Source organism: Diadema antillarum, unplaced genomic scaffold (assembly GCF_040938485.1).
Source record: "Diadema antillarum isolate AM-2024a unplaced genomic scaffold, OU_Dant_1.0 seq00000061_RagTag, whole genome shotgun sequence".
NCBI classification, from domain to species: Eukaryota; Metazoa; Echinodermata; class Echinoidea; order Diadematoida; family Diadematidae; genus Diadema; species Diadema antillarum.
This window is the reverse complement of record NW_027271165.1, coordinates 407,740-428,078: the sequence shown is the minus strand read 5'-3', so window position 1 is coordinate 428,078 and position 20,339 is coordinate 407,740. Positions and strand designations below refer to the sequence as shown.

General features: G+C 38.4%; 1 protein-coding gene across 1 annotated transcript in view; it reads left to right on the top strand.

Annotated features, from left to right (window-relative positions):
- Window positions 1-931: 931 nt before the first annotated feature.
- Window positions 932-20,339, top strand: part of LOC139725830 (beta-alanine-activating enzyme-like) — a 38,865-nt gene continuing 19,457 nt past the window's right edge. The window contains exons 1-5 of the mRNA XM_071636907.1: window positions 932-1,239; window positions 12,326-12,446; window positions 13,324-13,580; window positions 15,093-15,282; window positions 16,703-16,950. Of these exons, the coding sequence (XP_071493008.1) occupies window positions 971-1,239; window positions 12,326-12,446; window positions 13,324-13,580; window positions 15,093-15,282; window positions 16,703-16,950 (1,085 nt within the window). The 5' untranslated portion in view covers window positions 932-970. The remainder of the gene's footprint in view (window positions 1,240-12,325; window positions 12,447-13,323; window positions 13,581-15,092; window positions 15,283-16,702; window positions 16,951-20,339) is intronic.

The window sequence follows — 20,339 nt, the reverse complement described above, 5'->3', positions numbered from 1 at the left end:
TTTGCATATAAAATCAAAAATCCTTTCAGTAACGGACTTGCGTTTAAATGCAAAGTTGGAGAACTTGCGTTTGATTTTTTTCAGTTTCTCAACTGGGCCCATTGGAGCGTTGGATGCCTTCTATCAGAATGGTTGGCCAATTCCAGCAGATGATGTGCGTACTTGCATTTATATTGGGGGGTAGCGGATGAGTAGCGAATCGGTAACTATGATTTCTTGTGGGCATCTGACAAATTTATGGCCGTGATTTCTTTATTGATTTTCGAATTTGGTTTGCAGCTGGCATTGTTGAGAAGCTGGAACATGTCAGAATCCACTTCTGTAACCTAAAATATCAGTAAGTGTTTTTGTCGGGTCAAAACAATGCATGGCCCCTAAACCCCTGGATTGCCAAAGGGAGAGTTGTCGGGTAACATCGCCTTACGATATTAATTTGAATACATGCATTTGGTTGCAACAGATAGTCTAAGGGCTCCATAATATTCCCGTAATTATCTTTGCAGAGCTGCCAAGTCTCCCTGATTCTGCAGGTTTCTCCCTAAAAATGTCAAAATCCGTTCACGTCTGAATAAGAGAATACTGAAATCTCACTGATTTGGGAATTATTTTTGCCCATTGAAATGCATGTAACACAGAGATATCTCCCTGATTGCTGTGTGGAATCTCCCTGATTTGAGTGTGGGAATGTTGGCAGACCTGTCTAAGATTTGCTTGTTTATCAAATGACTTCCCTTTATTGAATCCATGGAGTGAAATTTCACTTGAAATCAAAACTTATCCTCAAAATAATGGTCAGATTTATCCTTAGGATGCAAAGTGTAATCATCACTCAATGAGCACGAGTTTGTGCTGTGCTGGTCTTCATCAGTGTAAATAAACCCTATCTGCTGATCCTTACAATGTGTTTTCTACTGTCCCTCAGGATGCTGCTGTCTCCTTTTCGGGCCCCCAGCTTTGGGGGACCACTTTGATGAGGACAATGAACCCCTGTGGCATGGAGACTTGTGATGACTCTACACTGCACGGTATGCTCATCCAAGCCTGCCGGGTTTTCCCTCATCACACGGCAGCCATCTATGATGATGGTGTCCATGGTACGGAGGTGACTACCTACAGGAATGTGCAGGAAGCAGCCAATGAGGTCACAGCAAGCCTTCGGCTCTGCTTCGGTCCAAGCAATGTTGGCATCATAGGACTGTATGTGGAACCTGCTGTACAGCTACCATCATGGATCCTTGGGTACGTACATATGTCCCAAATGTAAAGAGTCAGGTTGGTTTCTTCTTTTTTTTTTTGTCTTTTATCAATAAGTCGATTGTGAATGCAAAGGCTAGCAAAGAATATAAAATTACAGGCCATTCTATGTCTTGAATCCTAGCTTAAACTTATGTTGCTTATATGTTGCTTGCATGTTGCTTGAACTCTTGTAGATTTTACAAGAGATTTGAATATACAAGTTGTATCATGTGAATTCAAGTATTGCATAAAGCCCCAGTCACATAGACATGCTGGATCACCCCAGATCTGATCCGGGGTGATCCGGGGTGATCCGGGGAGAGATCTATGTTAATGCCTTGGGCATCCTTGGACTTCCAGGAGGCCAACATGGCAACTTTTGGAGGTCAAAAGCATCCGGCGTCGTCCGGGGACTGCTGTGTTGGCAGAGCAATCTGGGATGGTCCGTGTGGCCGTGTAGATGCCATGTAGATGCTGTGCTGTTCCGGCCGTATCCGTGTAGCTGCTGTGTTGGATCCAGGACAACTCGCCCTCGAGACTAGTCACCCCGAAGACAGCTCGCCCTCGATTTTCGAGGGCGAGTTGTCTTGGGTCCGAGGGCGAGTTGTCTCAAGTGGCGAAGGAATATACCCCAAATGATTGATTTAATTTCAGACAAAATAAAAGCTGTTTCAAAATAATATTGCATTTATCTCCCTAAGTTGAATATCAGAATGTACACAGTTTCTATTTTCTCCGATTAAAATCATTGTTAAGATGAAAATTATGGCATTCTGAATCGCATTTTCCCAGCCCTGAGATCACAAGAATTGCCGAATCGTCCATGCCCGATCTCCTGATCTCCATGCTCGCCTCCTGATTCCCATCGGCAAACTGCAGTAAATTGTTTTACTTTGAATGCACCTCTTAGACTTCATTTATGATTCAGGTTTGTATTATTGATTAATGATGCTATATAGTAGGTTAATTCGATTAATATTTCACTGTCTTTGTTTATTCAGCAGCAGAAGAAGTAGAGTCGATCTCGCCCTCGCCCCTTTTTCTCCGGCTAGCGCGGCGTGCATTGTGGGCTGCATTGTGCTCCCGTAACCGCTCCCGTTAAGGGCCGTTCACACTGGAGCGGTTTTTGCGGCAGCGGCAGCGGCAGCGGCGTGCCGCAAAAATCCCTCGCGTGTTGTTCATGTACAACCGTTCACACTGGAGCGGTAGCGGTGACTTTTCAGAGCGGCAACCGCAAGCGGTTTTCTCGAATCGCTCCGCAGAGCGATTTTTCTAGTCTGCCGCTGCGGCGAGGTTGCTATTGACCAATCATAATAGAGTATAGTTCGTGACGTTATTATGTGGGTGGGGTCATAAACTTTAGCTTGAAACCAAGAGTCTCGCGAAGGTACAACACGTCGATCGAAGAGCGGAACGAAGACGTCCAAAAAAGACCACTTTTGTACAATAAACTCAATTATGTTCACAAAAACACTCCTGAGGAAAATATCGAATTGGAGACCATTGGTGATGAAACCGGGCTAAATGGTAAGTTGCTCGTTTGGTTTTCTCAAGGTTTTGCCATTTGTTTCGACCCTTGACAGCGGTCACTCTCTTGCAGAGGCTACATTGCAGATTGTAACTTTCCACGTATTTTGCCATAGACGCAGACTCGCCAGCGAAAGAAAGCAGTCTATCAATATCACAGTCCCATATACGCCTATCTATGTCTGATATAGTATTCTGCCAACGTGGTACTGAAGCCTTTGAAGTCTAGAGTAGATCTAGAACTAGAGGTCTAAACTTACTAGGTCCAGCATTAGGAACGCTCCTACTGTCCGACTAGTCCCACACCTACTAATAACCAGTAATGTATGGGGTCCATAGAATTCTAGATGGGAAGGGCTTCTCATATGATCAATGGACCACAATATGGTCGATTGTATACTACTTGTAATGTTGTAGGTAGGCGGAAGGGCCTCATTTAAAAAAAAAAGAAAGAAAGAAAGAAAGGTTAGTACTGGTTACGTAGGCGTATACAACCTATTTATTATATGCTTTTTAGTAGACTAGACACTCTAACGTTAGATATGTTTGATATCATAGAGTATTTTTGAATTATTTCTAATGAAATTAAAATAATGTAGGCCCTGCCTCGGGAAAATTTTGGAATTAAAGTAATTCATAAGTAAAAATTTGGCATAAATTGATACGGGGAAAAATGATCAATGATGAACGGCAAATAAATTCAAATAAAAACAACAACAGAAACACCTAGACTGTAGGCCTGATACTCTGATAGTACTGTTAACGTTAGACATAGTTCTAGACCTAAACGCACGTTAGGCCCTAAAAGGTATGTTCTGGGTATCAACTGATCTGCCTCTTCTAATCTATACAGGCCTAGATCTAGGTCACGTACTACGTAGGTGTTTTTGTACTGCCATACCGCCACCGCACTCAGAGACTCCAACCCCAATCACCTTCTGATCTGGAGATTCTCCCGCCCGAAACCCCTAGCAAACGGGAGACTCCAAGTTGATGTGTGCGAAGCGCAAAGTTCCTAGAGTTCTAGATGTTCTCTGGTGCTATCTAAGGCTTATTTTTTCAACATACGATAGCAATAAGTAAGAAATCCTTTCCACCGGGAGACACAGAGCCAGGGCGGGAGAAATCAAATCTAAAGCGGGAGAACGGGAGATTTTGCAAAAATGGACTTTCGGCGGGAGATCTCCCGTCAAAAACGGGAGAGTTGGAGTCTCTGCGCACTGGTATAAATGCATACACATAACCACAACTCTGTCCATTGGCATTGCATTGGCATGACAAAGACGATCTACTTGAATTTACTCGCGTTCAGTCTCGCATCATCAGACAAGGCAGTGAAGTAGGACTGATTTGTCTTGTTAGAAAGTGAATCAAATCCTCTCAGGCTGAGTCTGACCAAGTTAAGGGTAATGTTTTTAAATATCACTTTAACTGTAACTATACTGTAGCTGGTAAGCATGTGCATTATCTTGTATTGCCTTTCCAAAGATGCCCACATTTCCCACAATCAATAGACTTGGACGGTTTCTTCAATGTGTGGTAAGGGTACCAGCTATCGGCAGGGTACATCGACACCCTGCGTATCATGGCTGTTTGCGTATACATAGAACAAAAAGGTACGCGTGGGATTAAGTGCCATTTTATAGCTATGAAAACAGTTACAAAGAAACGAAAATCAAGCCAACAAAACAAACTGAACACGTTTCAATTACACATCCACTCAGTAACAACGCATGACTATGAAATTCACATGTATTACCTATGGAGGGAAGGGGTGCAGATCGTGAGGTACCCTTTTTCAGCCACGCAAAGAAAATGCATCGCACGCACTAAAATTGCATAATTTTACAACGGAGATTCAGATCAACAGAACGGTCACGAGATTTGAAACTGCAGTATTTACAGCTTATTTGAGGAAAAACTTAGGCGAATTTGTTTTATACTTTTGGAATAAACTGCTCTGCAAATTCATAGGGTGCCGATAGGTGGTACCCTCATTCATACAATTTAAATGCCAGTGATGCAGTGGTTAGTTAATTGCTGACCCTTGACATATTGTATCAAGGGTTGAAGCAGCCACTACTTCTTCTGGGAGGCTGTGCCAGTCCTTTGTGTTCCTCGGTAGGAAAGATGACCCTCTGTATTGTGTTCTGCAGGTAATTCAGTGCATTAATTCATGTTGGTAGCAATACCAAATGTATATTTTCATGAATAGTTTCATTGATAAAAGCACTTGGCATTTTAGTAGCACTTACACTGTACTGCAAAATGAGCAATTTAAGAGCAAAAATCAGATATCAAAAGTTCAGGCAATCAATTCCTGCATGTGGTGTTGGTTATGGGGATGAAGGGCTAAGGCACTTTTTTAAAAGAGACCTGTTTATATTACATTTTCTTTGTGCTGAGTAAAAAGTTCCCCCTATTTATGTAAGGAAATAACGTTATAATGCTTTGTATAACACATCATTTGTATAACACCTCACTTGTATGAATATCATTTACCCTCAGGTAAACAGTGATTGAATCTGCTTCCCTCCTATTCAGCAAATTTGGAAAGACCATGCAAAGGAGGCTGCATCCCTGATCAGGCTTTGATGCAAGCTCACTCATTGACTGGAAAACTGTGAGTTTCAGCTTTCAGGATTTACTGAAAGTGCATTATTCAAAAGATTGACATTCTAGGTACATTTATACCATAACCATTGTTCAGAACTTGACCTTACTCCTGGGGGGGGGGGGGGGGGGGGGGGGACAACTTTATTTTGGAAGTGATGGTACATGTATTGCACCGTACCTGATAATTCTAATGACAACACAGGTACATATTTTGTATGTCGATCACCTAGAACTAAAGAGTGAACTTAACTTAAGAGTGAAATTTCTGTGAAGGCACTTCTTTTAATCTTTACCCTGCCCCTTCATTTCAAGGAAATGTACATGTATGTAGATTCTTCTCTTTCTTTATAATGTATATGGCAACATCCCATACATTTGACAGGTATCACAATATGCAGCATGGACCAATCAATCATTTTAATAGTGTATTATAGTGTACCATAGGTGCCTAGGTCTAGTAATTGGCCCTTACCAATTTAATCAGTTTCGGAGGACATGAAAATGCAAATCAAATGTAACTTTGAATGTAAAATTGTCTGTCACTTTTATTTATTTATTTTTTTTGGGGGGGGGGGGTTGGTCAAAAAAAAATTGACTTTAGACAAAGTTACACTTCTTTGCAAAGATAGTTCTGGTTTGTAATTAAGCTAGACATGGGGAAAAATAAACAAACAAACAAATAACACCATGAAGGCCAGAATTGTGTGAATTGTTCTGTTGTGATCTGTAGCTTTCTTACTGGCCTGTACTACCTCCCCATTCCCTTCTGAAACAATTTTGCCCCCTGTTTCCAGATATCATGTTTGACTCACTCCTGTATGTGCATAGTAGATCTTCAGCTTTAAAGAATGACCTTCTGATCTTGGTCACTCTTGCTCCTAGTTTGCTGGAGTTGCTAGTAAATATATGATACAAAATTGCTGGAAATATCATGTATATAAAGGCATAAGAAAATAGTGCACATCAATATGTCTTCAAAATGTTTACACTGTTTCCATATGCTTGCCTTTTTCATTCTTCCAGGAAGGACTGTTTTAACTGCTCATATGTGGTCGACACAGAACATCCGCCGTCACAGCCCTTCATCCTTCTTATTGGAGAAAGCAAATCATACCCTCTTCAGGTACATGTATCTGCAGTTGTGGAGCACAGGGCACAATCCTCAAGGCATTGTGGGTGCAGCTGATCTTGTCTTCAAGTTGATCTTCGTTCTAAATCGCAACTGCTGGCCACATTGCATGGCAGTGAGACCATTTTAAAAGGGACTCCTGTACAAACAAGGAGGATTTGTAACTTTGACATCCATCCCTTATTTTCGAAATTTGCCGAGTTAACCATAATGCAACCATTTATTTATCATCTCCACCCTTCCCGTATCAAGTCTGCATAATCAAACAGCATTTGCTTGAGAAGTACATACAATGTTATAGGGAAATAGGCACTGACCTTTAATTGTGGTTTCCTCATAACAGTGACCATTTTATTTCACAAGCCATTTGCCATATGGATATTGTTGTATTTTGACTATACACCTGTACCATGTATGAATGATAAGGTATGTATATTGATACTATTAGTGGTCAATGCTTCTTTGAAACATGTATTCACTTTTCAAGGAGTTTAGTTTTACTTATTTAATGTAGACAAGTATCGAATATGTGAAAAGCTGCTAATTCCATTATTACACACCACGCCCACACATAGTGTGTACAAGTTGACAAGGGATGTATAGAGCACCAAACTGTGACATCGCCATGGAAACTAGTTCTAAATGACCTCACCTGACCCAAATATCTGTCAATGCTATTGTTGCTAACCATGCTTGCACCTGGTTCCAACCCAAGTTACAACAACTCTTGCTTTTTTAGGAGCTGACCTAGAACTTGGCATATGTGGCCACTATTACAGGTAAATGTGGTATGTAATTAATGTGTTGCCATGGTAATGAAAAAAAAATATAGAGAAAATTTAACCAAAATATTGTGGATCAAACTACTTTCAGTCTTTATAATGTGAATGGTAATTTGAAAACACAAGATATAATTGTCTTCAACTGGCATCCTTCATGAATCACTTGAGTAGTGAAGATGTACCCCAAGCAATTTCATCTATGTTCGTAAGAAGTGATCAAGTTCTTCATGATTATCAAACAAGGCAGGCTATTGTGTATCACTTCGCAGTTAGAACTCGACTCAGGAAATGTGATGGCATATACATGTACAGGCCCACATCACAAGAATTCTTTGCATTGCTCCCAGGTAGGCCAGTAGCCATCATACTATTCAAACATATGAAATTCCACCTTTCCACTATGCACCTACATAGTACCTGTCACATGTGTGTATTTGACTTTGGAGTATGCATGGATGCAATATTGTATTATGCTGCATGGCAATGAGTAAAATAATTAGCAGTAGAGCAAGCACTTTATAGTGTGCGTACCTGAAGCCTGCTACTACAGATTTTTGAAAGCTTCGAGTTTATCTTGAAACCCAAATCTATAAATGTTGACATGGCATCAAATATTATTTTCATTACATGAATAATCTGGAACACTCAGTTTGTACTTTCCTTGCATTAAATTAGTATTTGATGTCAGATAACTCATAACGGGTCATTGCACTATATGCGTAATATGTTGCTATTCTGTTTGCTACTTTATTTTGTTATCTGACTAGCTAAATTGAACCATGTAAGCACCTAGGTGCCCATTTTTGTTGTATTCCTTTGCTTATCCTGATTTTCTTATGTTTGTGTTTGTAACTTCAATACATGTCCATATCATTGTAAATCTCAAGCCTCATCCACCCCTATGTATCCGCTCTTTCTTGCTCACTTCATTTGATGAACTCTGTTCTGCTCTTTTCTCTCAATCCTATTCTCTCCTATATTTTCCCTGTCCTACATGTATATACGCGTATCCGAGCAATTGTCCCAGAGGGCAATTACCCCCTGGCTAAATACTGGTTAGTGGTAAGGTAAGAGTAAAGATTACAGTTAGGATTAGGTTCAGGATTAGGATTAGGATTAGGGCCAGGGGAAGGGTACGGGGTAATTGCCCAGGGGGTAATTGCCCTAGACCCATGTACATGTAATACAAGTACTTTTTGTATCTTATTAATTAGAAAGATTGGTCCTTATGAGGTTTGAAAGATGAAATGTAAACGACTGATTTGTTTTATGTTGTAAAGTATGCATTTCTGCTAGGAATTTGCACTAAATAAATTTTTTTTTTTTTCAGATGTAGGAGATGAGAATAATATGCTTGTAGAAAATTGGTCCAAGATACAAATTACATTGGTGTTAATTATCATACATGTACTTCAATCATTCATAAAATCCAGTACCATACTACCATTACTGTATTGTTTTGACAACTCATGTGTATCCATTCAGATTTACAAAGTTGCTCATACAATGTCAGATCTTGTGAATTTTCATTTTATATGTGAATGTGCTATATTACTTCCTTTCGCAAATGTTAACAGTATATGTATACACTGTACTTTATTTCTGCAACAGACTGCCATATTAGATCACATCAAATGAGATTGTATGTTGCAATGTTACAATTGTCCTGAATTAGTGTCTCAAGTGCTAAATTTGACATGTGTGGTTTGTATTAGTGTATGTACATTGTTTGATGTGTATTTCGAGTGATGTTTGGCATTTACCGACATAAGTTGGTTAAAATTCCCGTTAACTATTGTTTTCATTCGGTGGTTAAATTAATTGAAGAAAATATTAAGTGCAATTCCACAAAACTTGCTTAAGATAAACCTGACCTCAGTTGGCTTTTGGTAATCACTTTACCCAACAGTTGTGTGGTTCACTTGGAAATCGACTGTCTGTTTAAGTGTTAACATGCTATCCAGATTTCTGAAAGCGTAGATTTGATGGTGTAATACAGATGTATGAATTTGAAATCCAAACTGAGATTGTGTGTGTGTGTGTGTGTGTGTGTGTGTGTGTGTGTGTAGTTTTTGTTCTTGTTTGGTTGTTTGTTTGTTTGTTTTTCTAAGAGGATGCAAAACTGCCATTAATTTCTTCCCCATGCATAATATGAAATACATGTTGTGGAGAGTGAAAATGCTACTCTTGTTTTTCCATAGCTGGGAGTACAGTATGTTGGCGAGTTTATTATGGGCTGTTTGTGGATTACATTATACTCTACATACGTAGATCTAATAGGTTGGAGTAGGAGAGTGAATGGTAGGCATATTACCTAAAACATCCCCTCACCTTTGTAACTACACTTCCAGAAAGAGCATGAACTGTGACAGATATCAAATCAAACATTAACATTTCATCCGTATAGAGTTCATCGGTAATAATGATAATAATAATACAGTATACATTTAATGTGCCAATCCCACATGACTAACGTGCTCAAGGCGCAGTAGGAAAAGTGAGTTATGAAGTACAAAAATCATTACACAAACATGCACATGAAAATGAATGACACAATCATGATGATTAAAAAAATATATATATATCATAATACCGGTATACTGTACTATTCTATGGTAAAAGATTGGAATGACAAGTAAAGAAGTATGTTGCTAGTTTTTTTTTTTTTTTTTTCTAAGGACAAGTTCACCTTCATAAACATAAGGATTGAGAAAATGCAACAATATTAGTAGAACACATCAGTGAAAGTTTGAGGAAAATTGGACAATCGATGCAAAAGTTATGATTTTTTTTAATTTTTGTGTTGGAACTGCTGGATGAGGAGACTACTACAGCTTGTGAGTCATATGCGTACAACAGTATAAAGAAAATATAAAAGAAAATTCAACATATTTTCACTTTTTTCGCATAATAAAAGAGCAATTGACTTGCCTCTTTCTAAAGGCAGGGGGAATAATATTACCCATAACATTTATCGGTAACGAGTCAGGGGAATGTGTACTTTTTTCAAAAGATGGAATTTTGTGAAATTCTCTTTATATTTTCCTTATATTGTTGTACGCATGTGACATCTAAGTTATTCATACACTGCAGTAGTCTTCTCATCCAGCGGGTACTGCAAAAAAACTTCAAAAATTCATAACTTTTGAACGGATTGTCTGATTTTCCTCAAACTTTCAATGATGTGTTCTACTAATATTGCTACATTCTCTCAATCCTTATGTTTATGAAGGTGAACTTGTCCTTTAAGAGCTCATCTTTCATACAGTTAACTACTTTGCCGACACCAGAAAAAAAAAATACTAGTCATTTTCTCATTAACACGAAACAAGATATCATTACTTTGGATGCTGATTAATTTTGTTTAAAAAAAAAAGGAAAATGTGACATTCGCAGATCATATTTGAGATATTGAGGTGTTGGATGTACACATTTTAATGTACCACCTTCTCAGTATATATGGCAGTGGTCCGATGCAATAATTTCTGCATGCATACCAATATCAGTAACACAAGGAATATTTTGCAGTTTCATCGAACAGTCTGTGTTGAAAGTGTTTTTTTTTTTTTGCAAAAAGTTGAAAAGCTGAGATTCCAGTACTGATTGTCCAATAGTCTTCTTGCATGTTACGCATCTTTGATTTCCTTGTTTCGTTTTGGATAAGTGATTTTGTAAATTCTCAGATCCATGGGGAATGTATTCACGGTATACATGTGAATGATAATTATGTAATTGGTTACAAGTAAACTGCAGGTGCCCAAGGGCAACAATCTAATTTGCATATTACGCGCGGCAAACCGCTCCAGTGTGCACAGCGTGCCGCTGCGGCAGAGTTTAGCGGCAAACCGCCGCCGCTGCCGCTGCCGCTGCCGCAAAACCGCTCCAATGTGAACGGCCCTTTATGCAGCCCACACAATGCACTCCGCGCTAGCCGGAGAAAAAGGGGCGAGGGCGAGATCGACTCTACTTCTTCTTCTGCTGAATAAACAAAGACAGTGAAATATTAATCGAATTTAAACCACTATCTAGTATCATTAATCAATAATACAAACCTGAATCATAAATGAAGTCTAAGAGGTGCATTCAAAGTCAAAAAATTTATTGCAGTTTGCCGATGGGAATCAGGAGGCGAGCTCAGATCGGGCATGGACGATTCGGCAATTCTTGCGATCTCAGGGCTGGGAAAATGCGATTACAGAATGCCATAATTTTCATCTTAACAATGACTTTAATCAGAGAAAATAGAAACTGTGTGCATTCTGATATTTAACTTAGGCAGATAAATGCAAAATTATTTTGAAGCAGCTTTTATTTTGTCTGAAATTAAATCAATCATTTGGGGTATATTCCTTCGCCACTTGAGACAACTCGCCCTCGGACCCAAGACAACTCGCCCTCAAAAATCGAGGGCGAGCTGTCTTCGGGGTGACTTGTCTCGAGGGCGAGTTGTCTGGCGCCCGCTGTGTTGATGCCATGTGTACAGTCATCAACGCTCATTGACGCTCATCGAGGGCAAAACTATCCCAGAACTCCCTGGATCATTGTGTAGATCCTTGAGGATCCCTGTTTAAATATGTGACTGGGGCTTTAGATGCGATGTAGGTGAAATTGCAAGGTGTAATCAAATACTGAAGTTGCTATCTCTTTCTGGTTAATATTTGACATTTCACCAGGGCAGAATTGTCCTCAATATCAGCTTTTTTATTGCTTTCAGTCGTTTATGAATGAAGTTTGTGAGAACTCATCACAAACTTACACTGGAGTTCCAATTTTCCAAACTCTTGAAAGAAAAACTGTATGCACAAGTGTGAATTTTTTAAGAATGTAAATATGTATGTCATATGTTATCACTCATTTATTGCACTATAACCAAAGCCATGCACGGATCATCCACCCTTGCTTGTGAAAATGACCAATTACCCAGAATATGACATGTCTGTTGACAATATAATTTGTGTCTTAGTAATTCTTAGTGTATTTTTTCTTCTTTTTCTTCTTTTTGCATGTGTTTCTCATCTGGCTATTCACTGAACAGGGTATTACAATTGCCAGCTGCCTTTGCACCAATTGACCCTCGTGCTCCTACGGCTATGAATGAGTACTTCATCAGGAAGCTGAACATTTCTATACTTTGCGTGCAGGTTGAATACCTAGAAGTGAGTACCAAAGTTTGTTTGTTCATTTGTTTGTTTGTTTAAAAAAGTATGGATTTGCATTGCCCAATTCCTTCTCTAAGGCTCAACCCTCTTGCCACAAATGTGTCAACAATGCCATTTACTGTGGTATGTATGTAGACATAACTTGCCCATGGCAATGTGAGAGTTGAAATTAATTACAGTGTTATACCAATCATGTCCAAGTTTGGCCGGGGAAAAAATGTCTTGAATCCCTTGTCTTCATTTTGTATATATTCCTACAATCTTAAGTTGATAAAGAGTTTTTATGTACCCCCACTAAAAGGAATTTATCCTAAAAGAAGTGCTTAGTCCTAAGGTATAGGATTAGGATTAACTTTTTGGGGGATACATGCAGGGGTGTCAATTTGCAAGGAACGAGTGTGAAGAAAGTGATTAAAAGTTGCTTGCAGATCGATGTCTGATACATGTCTGCCTTGGCCAAACAGGGCTGAAGGGCTGGAAGTCACAAAGGTAGTTTAGATCTTGTCCATAGATTACTGTAAAACCAGAAATTTTTGCATGCATGAAATTTTTGCAAATATCGCAAGTAGCCAAGATTTGCATTTTAATCAAAATGCACACCAAGGTCTTGTCCCATTATGCATGGAATGCCAGTGGCAATTCGCAAAAATTTCATGCATGAAAAAGACTGATGCATGTATGCAGGGTACTCTGGTATGCCTACAGCTGTATTTCTACTTGTTTAGTCCATTGGGTATATTGAAAAAATGGGATTAATTCATAAGTCACATTCTGAGTTCTAGCTGAGCTGTCTTTGAAACAGGATCCCAGCTGCACAGAATCCAGTTTACAATTTGTCTTTTTCCTTTGGTCTTATCTCTCAACATTTTTTCAGCATTTCATTAACAGTTTAGGACAAAGCTTTGACTGGGCTCCCTGTCAGGAATGTAGGCAGCAACCAGTGACAACCCAGTCAGGAGTTATCCAAATCAGACTGCTGTCAATCAAGCACCAGCAGGGACCTTCCACTGGTACTCAGCCACCTTGCAGCACCGCCCTTGCCTATGCTCTGCACACATCTGGTACCACAGGCAAACCAAAGGTTGTGCGGGTTCCGCATCGATGCATTGTGCCCAACATCCAACACCTCAGGTAAAGAGACAGTGAGGCATGGCATCTGCAGTGCATTGACTCGAGCCAAGTTTTGACAGAAATAATATGAATATTGTTGAAATAAAACCATATTGAACCATGAAAAAGGTTGGCAAGGTTGACATTATGATAATAATTATTCACAGTATTTGTATGTCAGACAAGCAAAAAAACTCAGATGTGCAAGACACCTTTTTAGTTAGTATTGCATAATGCGTTGCCATGGCAATGACACATTTTTGAAAAATCTTATAAAATGTTGTGGATAGAATTCTCTCTCAGTTTTATAGCAATTCAGTTGAAATTTGGGATATACAATCAATGTGATGTGTAGTTGTGCAAGACACTTTTTTTTTGTATGTGAATAAATCTGTTGCCATGGCAACAGCAGTCTATTGTGCCAATCATAGAAAAATATGTGGAATGACCTAACTCCCTGAGTTTTTGAGTATTTTACATTTTGGCTTATGTGACCACTACAGTATGTAGATGTGCAGAACACATCTTCTGTTGATGTTGAACAATGCATTGCCATGGTAACATTTTTTCACTGAAAAGAATACAAAAATATTGTGGATTCAGATATCTCCCTCAGTCTTTGAGCATTTGGCTTGAAATTTGGCACATGTGACAACTACGGCACATAGATGTGCAAACGTAATCTTTCGTCATCGTTGAACAATGGGTTGCCATGTTAACAGCATAAATTCTGAATGAAAATCATACAATTTGTACTGTGGATTCAGTCATCTCCCTCAGTCTTTGAGCATTTGGCTTGAAATTTGGCCAATGTGCTATTGTAGGTAGATATGCAAATTTGCAGACCTTGTATTAATTTGCATTAGTTTGCTTTTCAGCACTGCTGTGTAGTCTGACATTAATTCAGTTAAGTTAATGATATTCAGTTGTCACCCCCATGATCAGCACTTCTGATACCTTTCCTCTTCTCCAGTTTTGTCACCTTCATTCTTTCTCTATTCAGGTGTGATCAAGCGACATCTTTTGATCATTTTATACACTACATTTATTTTAACACGCTACACCTGTATTGTTTTAAAATTCATGTATTCCTTTGTACAGGTGCATAGAATGGCTTTTTACTCGGTCTTCACAGGGAAAAATGTCCCTTAAGTATACATTTAGTAAACTTGTCCATTAGAACTCAGCATGTGTACCATTTTGTGAAAACGATATGCAGATGCATTGGAATGGACATTCCACATACCAATTGGTATTTAAGTTAACACAAGCCAAGGCGCTTTTGCATGAAACATCTACTCTCATAGCAATTTATTGCACTTGCGACTACCTTAGCAGCAGCCAATAAACTCCCACATTTCTAAATGTCAGAGGCCAGTCACAAGATGCAGAAAGTGAACAATATGGTGAGTGAATATGCTATATTGTAAAGAAACTTTGTTTTAAGCTGTGATCTTGATCATGAAGATTTGGAGAAATGTCGGCCATCCACTGTTTTACTTGTTTTTTTTTCACTCGTCTGAATGACTGTAGAAACACATTCTCCATCACTGAAGATGATGTGGTCTTCATGGCATCACCTTTGACCTTTGACCCCTGCATGGTAGAGATGTTCATGACGTGGAGTCGAGGAGCGACCCTTGTGATGGTGCCTGCACAGGTCAAGATGGCTCCCCGTTCTCTGGCTGAGGTCCTCATTAAGCATCATGTCAGCATCTTACAGGTGGGCAGTCAGAAATTGGGTGTTTACAAATACTTTTTTATTGGCCTAGGAGAAAGTTGATGACAATTATGGTATAAGTATTATTATACTGGATTCACTTTTGCACACAAAAAAAAGAAAAAACAAAACAAACTAGATATATCGCTACGGCGACTGATATGCCTCCGCCATAATGCATGGTTCTCCTAATAGGTCTATAGTACAATGTCTTGACAATGTGTGATGACAGTTTCAAACAATTGGCAAAATATCAAAATGACAGGTTTGACACAAATGTGCTTAATGTTCACTTTCCTAGAACTAGGTTCAATTGGATGAATGATTAAAATGTCAGAGTGCAAGTATTTGAGGAACTGATGATTTTTACTTGACTTTTGACCCTTTTATAAGTTTGTGCATTGAGTAATTTTTCAAGGTATTGAGAAAAAGTATAATTTCAGTATCAAATGGGAAAATAGCATTATCTAAATCTGGCCTTTGACCTTTGACCTCACAGTTCCAAAGAGAATCACTGTTAGGTTGAACATGCATAAATATGTAAGTTTCATGATGATACCTTGAGTTACTTTTGAGATATGGAGGAAAAAGTGCAATTCAGCACTTTCACTTGACCTTTGACCTTTGACCTTTTGGCAAGAAACTTCCCACAGAATATATATTGGGTAATACATGTATACATCAAGTTAAAAAAAAAAACAACCTTCATTCATTGCATAAATATAAGGAAAGTAGTGATATTTTGAGGAGTTGACCTTGACCTTTGACCCCCTGACCTTCGACCCATGACCCCCAACTTCCCTAGATAATCACTGCCCATCGGTACAAGCATATAAAGTTCCATGAAGATACCTTGAACCATTTGCGAGATATGGAGAAAAACATGAAATTAAATTTTTTTTTCACAAAATAACCTGTGACCTTTGACCTTTGACCCTGTGACCCTAAAATCCACACAAAGTATTATCTCCCAAGGATATACCCTCATACCAAGTTTGATGTAAAACCACCTCACGGTTCTTGAGATATCGACAAAAACAAAACGGGACGGACGGACGGACGGACGGACGACCCGAAAACATAATGCCTCCGGCCACTTCGTTGCGGAGGCATAAAAATCAAGGTGTGTGCAGAATGAATGCTGGAAGGGCAATATTCCCTCAAAGTAGCTGAGACACTGCCAAATTCACAGCATTACACATGAGTTGATATTGACAGTATGTTAATTTCTGTAACAAAGAGTTACATGACAAATAAATTTTATTTCTCATGATAGAAGGGTAATGAGATTTCATGTACATTCATTGGGGGAAAAAACAAACTGCATTTCTGACAAAACAGAAAAAAAAGTTTTTGTTTTGTTTTGTTTTGAGTACAGTTTTTTATGATTATCAAAATAACCAGCTGTTTTCCCATTTCTAAGGCTACCCCATCTCTGTTTGGGCGCTTTCCACTGTCAGTGCTGCGAGAGGACCTGCTCAGTGCGGACTCCGCCCTTCGGCTCCTGGCGTTTGGGGGCGAAGCTTGTCCCCCTCCACCTACTCTGGCCAGCTGGAAAGGAAGTGGGAATCAAACAGAGTTTCACAATCTCTACGGGATCACTGAGGTCTCCAGCTGGGCTTCCTGCTTTAAAATTCCTCGTATGTGGCTGGAAGAATACAGTGACAAGAGGTTAGTGTGCAAGTATACTCTCCACTAAATTTTTGTCACAATGTAGGAAGAAATAGAACCTGTATGAATTACAGGAATGACACAAGTAATGTAAGTAGTGCAATTTGTTGTGAAGCTACAGTCAAACCTGTCTATAGCGGCCACCCAAGGAAGACAAAAAGGTGGCCACTGTAGACAGGTTCTGTAACATGCTTTTTCTCTCAGAGGGAGTGGTTTTCAGCGGTCGTATATGGCAGATGGCCACTATAGACAGATGGTCGCTAAGACGGGTTTTACTGTACTTCTGTAATACAAGCTAAAAGCAAATGAAGTGAAGTTAGAGAAGCTGTTGTAGTCGTAATGACAGTTTCTCCTTGAAGACTAAACTGGGATGGTTAGCATGTGCAAGACCCTTCATCTTTCTCTTGACACTGAATAGGGTTCTTATAAAATTCTAGTTTTGGTATATATGTAGAGAAAGTGTACAGGATGTGGCGAAACTACTTCTGTGATGTAATTGGCTATGTGCAAGGTGTGATCATAACTAGTTCACTTTGAGGTTATCATTATATCCTTTTCTTTACAGGACAGTGCTCATGACTATTACTTTGGGTTATTTATTTGTTTGCAAGAACCCAAAGTGTAAATATATAACAAAGAAGCATGAAACTACCCTTAACTGCAAGGGCCAGGAAAAAGTGGACTTAGTAGCTCTGACATAAAGCGGTCAAGTCTTTTTTTTTTGTTTGATAGATACTTTATTTTCTGCAAATCAATATACATAAGTTACATAATCATGAAAATGCAGGAAATATACAAAGTAAATTAAACGCAAAGTCGTTTGACTTGCATAAACCAAGATACATACTAAGTACATAATCATGAACACGTAGGACATATGTAAAGTAAATTTAACACAGTCTTTTGACTTGCATAAACAACGATATGAAAGAAATTTAATATACAGTATGCATGTCTATGCAGCAGTGATAAGAATAACATTTATAGTTAAGAAACGATTATGCAGAGGGCCGCCATTATAAGCATTGCTTGAAAAGATGGCCGGCCCGAGGAAAAGATAAGGACGTACTAAATTCGTAACAATATAAATTCTGCTGCGAAGGTAGCAGGGGAAAATAAACTCTGGTGTGCGATGGTGGTGGTGGTGAATGTGTGTGCAGGTGCTTGAGGGTGCACAATAGCAGATAGGCTGGAATTTAGAATAGTGAAATTGGTTTACTGAAAGAGGGGACGATATGCGCTGTTGCTATCAGGAGACCAACATTAGTTACAGGTTTATATAATTTATTTGTTTTTAGTTCATATTTGAAATATACTGTAATAAAATGTACTTCTTTAAGTTTGCTTTAAATGAAAACAAGGAGGCACACTGTTTCAACTCCTCAGGAAGAGTGTTCCATGTATCCGGACCTTGATGTCTAATCGACTTTTGAGCAAGTAAAAGCTTCGGATTACTTAAGTGAAAATCATGGGAACGACGGGTAGGGTATGAGTGAATATGGTCATTGGTTACTAGGGTATTATGAAAAAATGGTAATGCATTTCGAGTGTGTTTATACATAAATATGGCAGTTAGGTATAAATGTATATCATGGGCCTTCAAAGTTTTTAGGCGATAGAATATGGGGTCAGTGTGAGCCAAAAAATGTGAATGTGTGCATATACGAAGAGCCTTTTTCTGGAGAAGAAAAATTGTGTTCAATTTTGTTTTGCTACTGTTGCCCCATACAATATTACAGTACATTACATATGATAAAAATAAAGTGTTGTATAACATAATTAAAGTTTGATCATTAATTAAATATTTTATTCTTCTTAAAACACCAGTTACTTTAGATATTGCTGTTGTAATATTCTGAACATGAGTATTCCAAGTTAGATTGCTATCTAGGGTTACTCCTAGGAACTTGGTTGAATGTTTCTCAGCAATGTTTATATCATCAATAAAAATACTTTGAGGAAGGGTGGGTTGGGATTGCAACGTATGAAAGTGTATAAAACATGTCTTATCAATATTCAATGAAAGCTTATTACTTCTAAACCACTTCGAGATGTTGCTTAATTCCGTATTTAATGTGTCAACCAGTGTTACAATGTCCTTGTGGGAATAAAAAACATTGGTGTCGTCTGCAAATAAGATGAAATTTAAACGAGGAGAGGAGTTGATAATATCATTGATATAAATCAAAAAGAGTAGGGGCCCAAGGATAGATCCCTGAGGGACACCGCATGACACGTTTGAATATGTTGAGTGAGTGAATTTAAATACAACATATTGTTTTCGATGACTTAGATAACTTCTGAACCACGACAGAGTAATCCCTCTCACACCATAGTTATATAATTTTTCAAGTAAAATATCATGATCAATAGTGTCAAACGCTTTACTAAGGTCCATAAAAACTCCAATTATGTGCTCCTTTTTAGAAAGCGCATCAATAATATTATCAACAGATTTAATTATAGCATAATCGGTAGAAAATCCTTTCCGAAAACCAAACTGATTCGCATTTAATATTTCATTTTCTATCATGAACGAGTGGAGACGCTTGTAAACTACTTTTTCTAAAATTTTCGATATTGCAGGTAACAATGAAATGGGTCTATAATTTTTCTATATTAAGGGATCTTCTCTTTTATGAATGGGGATAACTTTGGCCGTTTTGAAGGAGTCTGGATAATTTCCGTTGAGTAGGGATAGATTGAATATATGGGTGAGAGGGGCTGCTAGGGGGTAAATTATTTTTTTCAACAAATTCACACTTAAATTATCAGACCCACAGGATTTACTACATTTCAAAAATCGAACAGTATCAATAATTTCCGATTCATTAATTGGAGTAAAAAACAAAGAATTTTGATTACTTTCAAATAAATAATCTTTATAATTCTTTGCATCATTTGCAGGAATAGATGCTGCTAAAGAAGGACCAACATTAACAAAAAAATTGTTAAAAATATTTGCAATTTGGTCAGGATTGGTAATAACATTATCGTTATGAGTAATGCTGTCAGGACATTCCGTAGGTTTCTTTTTGAGTATTTCATTAACAGTCCGCCAAAGAGCACTTTTATCATCCTTATTAGATTCGAGTTTATTTGAAATATATGATTTACGTGAGACTCGAATCAAGGTAGTTAATTTATTTCTATATGTTTTATACCTTTTCACATTTTCAGGAGTAGGTTTTCTCAAAGATATTTTATAAAGACGGTTTCGAGTGAGAATGGAACGTATAAGGCCTTGAGTAATCCAGGGTTGCCGAGCTTTTTTCCTTCCTTTTCTTTTGGGAGTTAAAGGAATGTGCTTATCACAATAATCTAATAATTTTTGTAAGAAAATTTCATAAGAAGAATTAACATCTTGGAGTTCAAAGACGTCATTCCAT